This window comes from Zootoca vivipara, chromosome 5, assembly GCF_965207765.1.
Source record: "Zootoca vivipara chromosome 5, rZooViv2.hap1.1, whole genome shotgun sequence".
Taxonomy (NCBI): Eukaryota; Metazoa; Chordata; class Lepidosauria; order Squamata; family Lacertidae; genus Zootoca; species Zootoca vivipara.
This window is the reverse complement of record NC_142588.1, coordinates 15,590,349-15,599,019: the sequence shown is the minus strand read 5'-3', so window position 1 is coordinate 15,599,019 and position 8,671 is coordinate 15,590,349. Positions and strand designations below refer to the sequence as shown.

Below are 8,671 nucleotides of genomic sequence, written 5' to 3'. Positions count from 1 at the left end.
ATAGGTTTAGAAACCCATTAGAACAAAAAACACCCTGGTGGTTATCCCCCCCTTTAGAGGCTATCTCTGTAAAGAGGAAAAATGTGGGGGGGGGGGACAGGGAAACCTGTAAAGAAATACTAGAGGAGGAAATCCAACTAAAATTGAGAAGGTTTGAAGAAATTAGACACCATCTTACAGATTGGTTGCATTATCATCAACTAAATGATATTTTTAAACTAGATAGAAGAAAAGGGTTTGCGACAGAAGTATTGAGGCTGGAAATACAAAATTTTATTATTCATACAAAAATTTATTATTCATACAAAAAAAAAATATTATCTAAAATGTACAGACTCCTGCTAGATTGGGAAGTAAAAGAGGAAGAAGTTAAGGAAGTGGTTAAATGGTCAAAAGATTTTGGTCTTTCAGATTGCTGATTGGGAAAAATAAAGGAATAAAATCTAAAGTTAAGAGAAGGCTTAAAATGGCAAAGCCATGGGGTGGGATGGGGGATACAAATTTTGGACAGTGCAAGGGCTTAATTGGACCTGAGTTCAGATGTCTTGGAAAAGAAATAACATTTTATTAATACAAATGAATGCACACTTCATGAAGCAAGCTAGCATTCCTTCAGCTACTGAAATATTTTAATAGCTGTCTCCCTCCTCTCCCTGGTTAATAATCTGCATGATTTTGTTTTGGTGATCACACTGAAAGATGGCCATATGTTCTACATAACAGCTAAGTGAAATATTTTCTGCTATTATATGGGGCATGCGGTTACCTCAAGGAATGAGGTGGTTTTTATAATTCTATATTTTGACTTGACAAAATGACAGAACCATGATCGACACTGCAGTGAGTTGCATAATAGTTTAGCTAAAACTGATGTAGCTGGAGGCTCTGATACATTTTGGATTTATTTTTCCTCCACAGCTTTAAGATCAGATTAAGGAATTCACACATCCATATTTTAATCTTCTCTATATTATATTGTTCTTTACAGGGATATTCAAAATATTATTGAATAAACTTCCTCTGTAATTTTTTTTTCATTTCTTTGTAGTCAGCAGTCCTAGCGTTAGTATTATTGCCTGATTTCTTTGCAGCTCTTCTTAAATTCAGATTGAATAAAATAATTAAGTAATTCCAGTAAGATTAGCTAATGAGGTGCCTTCCAGGTATTTTTACCGTAGAATTCCTGTCAGTCTCAGCTAGTCTGGGCAATGATTGGGGATTCTTGGGGCACATAAAGATGGAAATAGTTGATTATCTGTAACTTTTCCTATTCAGGTGGGTGATTTATGCCATTACATATCCTGGCAAGGGCGTCCCAAGTTCAGCTCCTACATGATGGAACTGGGAGGGAAAGGGGTTAGCTCCACCCCTTCATTCAATGCAAGAAAGGCTATTGCCCATCTACAAGACCAAAGGAATTGGCACTGCTAGTCTTCATCGCTTCCTAGAAGGCCCTGCCTGCGAAAGTACAAAGAATCCTGCCTTACACTGTGAGCCTTCCATTCTTACTTCCTGGCCAGGACCATCAAAACCCACTCGTGGGGACATCCCCACTTTCAGCAACGGGGAGGCATGCTTCACAAAATCCTGTGCGAGCATATTCCTATGCTTGCTACAGCATACCTTGTTACTGTTTTCCTTTTAATGCTCCCTCTGCAGCGGTAAACACAGCCAAGTCTGGCTGTGCACTGACAGACATGCCCTCCTGTTCGTCAAATGTTTATAGGTAAAGGTAAAAGGACCCCTGACCATTAGGTCCAGTCGTGACCGACTCTGGGGTTGCGGCGCTCATGTCGCGTTATTGGCTAAGGGAGCCGGCGTACAGCTTCCAGGTCATGTGGCCAGCATGACTAAGCTTCTGGCGAATCAGAGCAGCACACGGAAACGCCGTTTACCGTCCCGCTGTAGCTGTACGGTACCTATTTATCTACTTGCACTTTGGCGTGCTTTTGAAGTGCTACCGGTAGGTTGGCAGGAGCTGGGACCGAGCAACGGGAGCTCACCCCGTCGCGGGAATTCGAACCACCGACACGATTGGCAAGCCCTAGACTCTGTGGTTTAACCCGCGTCAAATGTTTGTAGCATCTGCATAAAGCCACCATTATAAAAAAAAATCGTTACTTAACCTATAACACAGGTGGTTTCCATTTTGGCATCTGTCCCCATTAAGAGCTGCCAAAGGGACAGAAGACCTATCATCACTTTCCATTAGTGAAATCAAGTGCTGCTTTTGCGCCTTGAGAATTGCGCGCAAGGGTAAGCTCGGGCTGAATCTAGTCACTGTGACGTTGACAATGCGCTTTACTTTCTCCTGGAATTCTCCCTTCCCCCTTCCTGTCATGTTGCATTCCCGTTATCTGTGCCAATTTTAAAACCATGAGCCGTATTCGCGGAGATTTTTTTGTAAAATAAAATAAAATCCTGGTGGGTGTTTCGCTTTAAAAGCGAAAGCGACAAAAGCCCGCACAAAACAAAACATCAACCCCCCTCGCATCGCGAAGCACCTGTTTCTGGAACCCAACTCTGGCACAAGATCCGGCGCGCTGCTTTCGTTCATTTTCCCAGAACCCACGGCCTCCTTCCCTGCCCTCAGCCAAAGATTGCTTTCAGATCTGGGCCGCGATAAAGAATAATAACAACGGCAATCATCCCAGCCGAACGCTGGGTTTCAAGAGCAGCCTTTAATCGGCGGGGATCGTGTCCCTCCTCTGTGACGCGAGAAGGACTTGTTGAATCGGCAGGTCACGTGGGCCGCCTGGGTTTTGGCTCCTCCTCCCGCCGCCGTTGCGCCGCTACCTGTAAAGCGCGTCGCTCTCTCGCTCGCCTCCATCTGTTCAAGGCAGCCTCGGAGAAGCGCGCAGGGCCGTTTGGGAGGAGGCGAGGGGGAGCCTGGGCAGAGACCCGAGAGGAGGCAGCAGCTTGAGAGGAAGGAGCTGGACTTGCCTGAGGGAGACGCCGAGCTAGCGCAACTGACGAGGGGTCAAATCGTGAGGCGGCCAAGGGACGCAGCGCCGGATCTTGGTCGGGACCTGTTGCTGGCGCTTCTCCCTGCCCGCCCGCCTTCTCCCATTCGTGGCGGGCGTCGTGAGGTGCCTGCGCGAGCGGTGGCTGCTGGCATGATTTTGGGATGGGGGGAAGGGGGCAGCCTCTCTGATTTGGCGCCGCCGCCTTGATTTCCCGCCGGAATCTTGGGAGGAAAGGCGCGTGGCGGCGGCGAGGGCGCCAGAGCGAGAGGTGCCGAGGCCGGGGCGGCCGCCTGCCTGGACGTGCGCTGAGGCTCGGCTTGCGCGCCTCCCCGCCGAAGAGCAGCGCTATGGCTGGGGATGGGCGTGGCCGAGGGCGCTGGCGGCGGCAGCAGCGGGAGCTCCTCGGAGCCCCGGCCTGCTCGCTGTTAGCCATGGCAAATGACGGAGGCGGCAGCAGTAGGTACTACTCGGGAGGAGGCGGCGCCGCCAGCGAGATGATCAGCGCCAGCAGCAACCTGAACGCGGTCTCCTCGGCGATCGACACGGTCGTCATCCCCATGACCATGGAGGTCCCCTGCGACCGCGGCCAGCGCATGTGGTGGGCCTTCCTGGCCTCGTCCATGGTCACCTTTTTCGGGGGACTCTTTCTTATCCTGCTCTGGAGGACCCTCAAGTACCTGTGGACCATCTGCTGCCACTGTGGGGGCAAGGAGAAGGTAAGGGTTTATCTTCTTTCCCGGATTCTCCCGCATGAGGGCCGCTTCCACGTTGCCTAGCGCGGGGCGGGAAGCTGAGGTCGGGCGAAGTGCGGACACTCGCGTGTCTTAAAGGTGCCTTCCTCAGGGAGTTGCGAATGGCCGTGGAGTGGGGGGAAGGCGAGGGTTTGACACCTGCAGAATGTCTGTATTATTTATTATAGTGGTTATGGGTGAGCTGAGATTCAAAGGTTGAGACTTCTTTTGGAAGAAATGTCTGAAGTGGACAGGGAGTCTTCAGAACAGTGGCGGCGGCTCCTCTTTATCTTGTTGAATGATGGCTTCAGATACTCCCCCCCCCCTACCTCACACAAACAGGCTGACAAGGAAACACACCGTCACAATAATAAACTTGCTAGCCAAGTTGCTCTATCTATTACAAGGGTAGCCAATCTAAGGCCTGTGTGTTGGATGCGGCCCAATTGCCTTCTCAAACCGGCCCGCGGACGGTCCGGGGAATCAGCGTGTTTTTACATGAGTAGAATGCGTCCTTTTATTTAAAACTAGCTGGCCCGGCCACACATTGCTGTGGGTTTTTGTGTTAAATTGACCTTTTTCTGTTAAATGGACCTTCAGAGTCTCGCTTTAGAGTCCCCTCACCTGCCCTGTCCCAACCCTGACTCCCCTACTGTAAGTTTCAAAAATAAGACTCCCCCACCCACGCTTGTTCCTGAAAATGTCCCCACCCCCCACTGCTTTGGCTGACTCAGGGTCCTACCTCCCCCCCCCCATGGCTATGTGTTTCCCCCCTCCCTTTGTTGTGCCTCATCCCTGTGATTCCCCCACCCTGTGAAAGGCCCCATACAGCCATACCTCGGTTTAAGTATGCCTCGGTTTGAGTATTTTCAGTTTAAGTACTCCGCTGACCCATCTGGAACGGATTAATCCATTTTCCATTACTTTCAATGGGAAAGTTCGCTTCAGTTTATGAACGCTTCAGTTTAAGTACTCCGCAGACCATCTGGAACGGATTAATCCACTTTCCATTACTTTCAATGGGAAAGTTTGCTTCAGGTTAAGTACGGACTTCCGGAACCAATTACACTCATACCTCGGGTTAAGTACGCTTCAGGTTGAGTACTCCGCGGACTCGTCTGGAACAGATTAATCCACTTTCCATTACTTTCAATGGAAAAGTTCGCTTCAGGTTAAGTACGCTTCAGTTTAAGTACAGACTCCTGGAACCAATTGTGTTTGTAAACCGAGGTACCACTGTATTCTGTTTGTTTTTGCCTGTGGCTTACTGGGCAATGTTGCGGCCTACTCAGTTTTCCCTGTCCCAAACCCCCCCCCCCCACTGCTTTGGCTGACTCAGGGTCCTTCCCCCTCCCAATGGCTATGTGTTTCCCCCCTCCCTTTGGAGGCAGCAGGGTGCGATCTGCCTTTCTATTGGATGCTGCTGGAGCCTTCAGAGCTTCTTGTGGTAACATCTAAGAAGCCAGCAGAACCCAAGCCAAGAGAGGAGGGATAAGGAAGTGGGGGGGGCACTGTTTTTATTAATTGTAGGCTGTTGTTTTCCAGAGGCAGGTCTTTGCTACTCATAAAAAATGTATTCCCACGTCTCTTGAAAACACATAATTGAAGGGGGAGGAAATTAAATCAATGGACTTTTGTGGGGTTTCTGGCAGAAGCAAGGGTTCGGGGTATCTCTGTCCAGATAAGAGTTGCAATTGATTTCTTTGCATAAGCTAGGATTTTTGTTTTGTTTTAAAATGCTGTTAATCATGGAGGCCACTTGGTCCTCCAGTGACAATGCTAGATCCAAAAGCACTCTCAGATAACAAACCTGATCCCTTTTGGCCAGGGTGGTATAACCTGATCCAGAATAGGTTGAACACTAGGAGGCTGGACAAGTCAAAATGCCAACAAATATCCGTTTTTTCAGGTTTATTGACTATCACAGGGTAGGCCAAAGAATCAAATCAATATAATAATGATTTAAATCACTAGTCAGTAAGACTTGATTTAAATCACTTTTTTTACAAAAAGACTTATTCTTGCTGGCTGGTATAATCTTAATTTTTACAACCAAATGAAGGTATCATTTTTGGAATAATAAATGCTACCTTCACGGAAGGAAGATGGGGTATGTGGCTGAAAGAGATGCTACCTTCACACAGGGAAGACGGGGGGCTGAGGGAGGGGGATCCCAGCTTCATGTAAGGAAGACTCGGGTGTGTGGCTGAGGGGAGGTCTTGGCTTCAGGCAGGGGACACTGGGGTGAGGGAGGGAGATGCCACCTTCATGGAGGGGAGACTGGCAGGGGGGTGATTGAAATAGTGTGTGCGCACATGTACGGCCGTTCCTCCAACCTGGAAGAGCGCCGGAAATAGTGTGTGTGCACACTCCGGCCCACCACCTCACCTCTAATGCTAGAAAGCATAAATATATTTTAATCCTGCCACTCTGAATAAGTTGCCGGTTATCAAAAAGTGATCCCTATAGAAATTCGACACCTGGAGTAGTTGACTGCCTGTGTGGTGAGGAAATTTGTTTGCCATAGTCTATCCCAATCTGGGGAAGAAGAAGAGGCACAATTCACATACAGTTACGATTAGCGCCTCATTGTCTGCATCCTAACGGTGGATTTTGTTGCTCAGTCGTTAATCACCTCCCTTGATTTCTAAATTAAATGGCTCACATTCCACAAAGGAAAATTAATAAATGTTTCCCAAAAGAGGGAAGAAAGATGAGGTGTGTGCCTATGTGTTTTTCCCCCAGTAGTTTGCCAAAGGTTTCCCTTGTATGTATTCTTGCTTCAGAGTTTCCCAACCTCGCAGCCAGTGACAGATTGTGCTGTGAGTAGAATTGAAAGCTAGCTGTTAAAACTCAAATGTTTTTAAAAGACAACAGCAAGCTTTGGCCCCTTGCTAACGGAACCTTCAATGACTGTTGGAACCAACAGCCATTTGGCTCCTCCCCTTTCCACAGCGTTCTTCAACGACTATTTCACTTGTTCATCCCATAACAGATGAAAGAGGTTGGTACTTGCTCTCCTGTTCGTGACCCATTCCTTTCTCCCTTTTTTGGTATTATGTCATTTAGCAGCAGCTGGCATGGTGTGCAAATGATCTGTCACATATTAATTTAATTTTCTGTTCTGTCCTATGGACTCAAGACAACTCGCAGCAGTTCTCCCCCCCCCCCCCCAAATGTAATTGTTCTGTCCCAAACAGGCTTGCGATCTAAGGAAATTGAAAGGTTAGGTAATGAAAGAGGTCAGATAAATAAAAATCACATAAGCATAAAATCTTTTTTAAAAAAAAGAAAACCAAAAACCGAGAGCTGTAAAACCAACTAGGCCAGAACCAATCCAAAGGACAAGTCCTTTTTGTAGGCAACCACCTGTTGGTGAGGTCTGTGTAACCTCTAATATAGTGTTAAGACCACTGCTTAGTAACTGTAGGTGCTGTTACAGAATTAATAATACTGTGGGTGGGCTGGTTGCTTGGAGGTGACGGTTTCAAATGACTAGGTCCGCATTTCTCAAACTTGGGGCGACACTGGTCCTGCCAGCTAGCATAGATGGGAGTTGTAGTCCAACAACAGTTGGAGACCCAAGTTTGAGAAACACTGGGCTAGGTGTTAGAGACCCAAGACTCTCATCTGAGTAGGGCTGGGATGCCCATTGAGAAAAAGAATCATGCCTCTTATGAACCAGTTTTAATGGTGCTGTGTTCACATGATATGTTGCTTTCAGAAGGGGGTAGGCACTGCCAGATTACACAGGCATTGCAGACTAATCCCACCTTGAAATCACCAATGCCACTGAAGCTATCTGGGCCTCCAGTGACAGGTAGAGCACCCCCCAGACTGTGTACCTGCTCCTTCAAGTAGAGTGTAATCCTATACAGGGCAGGGAATTGACCAGCTTTTCAGATGCAGGAAACTGTCACCCACATTACCCCTGTCTTGCCAGAATTCAAGTTCAGCTTATTTTTCGTCGTCCATCCCACCACTACCTCTAGGCTCTGGCCCAGGTTTTGCACTGCCTCTCCTGATTCAGATGTTGTGAAGAAATAGGGCTGTGTGTCATCAGCATAGGGATGGGACCTTGCCCCAAAACTCCTAATCACCATTCCCGGTGGCTCTGTGAGAATGTTAAATATCATTAGGGATAAAGGAGATGGTGCTTTGATTGACAATAGGATTACACATTCATTGACACCCCTACCCCAGTCTAGCCTGCTGCTGTTTGGAGTAACCAGGTGAGCTAGGTCAAGGTCACTCTAGAAATAATAAATGGGTTTGTGTTGTTCAGTCACTGTGTTGCAGAGAACAATCTGAATTAACTAGAGTGAGAGAATATCCCAGGTCCTTGTGTCTAGGACTGCAGTCTAAGCTTTGTTTTGTTAATTTGCTGGATTCCAGGAATGAAGGATCAGCTGGTACGGAACACAGGGTGAAGTTTTCTACTGAAAATGGGTCTTTCTCTCAGTTTGAGGCGTGGTGGTACCAAAGCTACAGTAACGTGTTCAGATAGAGGTAAATCGGTGCATTTCTTTGATGAGGAGACACAACAGGGACTTGATCCACAGTGTGTGCATGGTCTCCATCCACCTGCACAACCTGCAGAACAGACCTCCACTCAGTTATGTAGAAAGGCTGGTTCAGCAACCAGACCTTCAGGTGAGCTGCCCTCCTTTTTATATTTTAAGTGCTACTTGTTTTACATGCCCATCTCCCATGCCTAAAACCTAAAACCTTTTAAAAACTGAGATTAGGGGCTGCCTATGCCTCAGTGATATCACAGTCATTTTTTTTCCTTCCAAAAGCTTATTTTCATTATATACTATAGAACAAGGGTGGGGGAGTTGGATCTGCTCAACAAATTGGATTCCTCGGTCCCCAGCCTGCCACAGGCCAGCTTTGACCTGAAGGCAGGGCCACCCCCTGTCCATCACACAATGTTGTAAAGATGTCAGGTGACTGACACCTGTCAGAGTTCAA

General features: G+C 47.5%; 1 protein-coding gene across 2 annotated transcripts in view; it reads left to right on the top strand.

The window, feature by feature from the left end:
• Positions 1-3,162: 3,162 nt before the first annotated feature.
• LOC118096620 (calcium-activated potassium channel subunit alpha-1-like) overlaps positions 3,163-8,671 on the top strand; it is an 8,963-nt gene continuing 3,454 nt past the window's right edge. For both annotated transcript variants that reach the window (XM_088670128.1, XM_088670127.1), the window contains exon 1: positions 3,163-3,682. In XM_088670128.1, the coding sequence (XP_088526254.1) occupies positions 3,314-3,682 (369 nt within the window). In that variant the 5' untranslated portion in view covers positions 3,163-3,313. The remainder of the gene's footprint in view (positions 3,683-8,671) is intronic.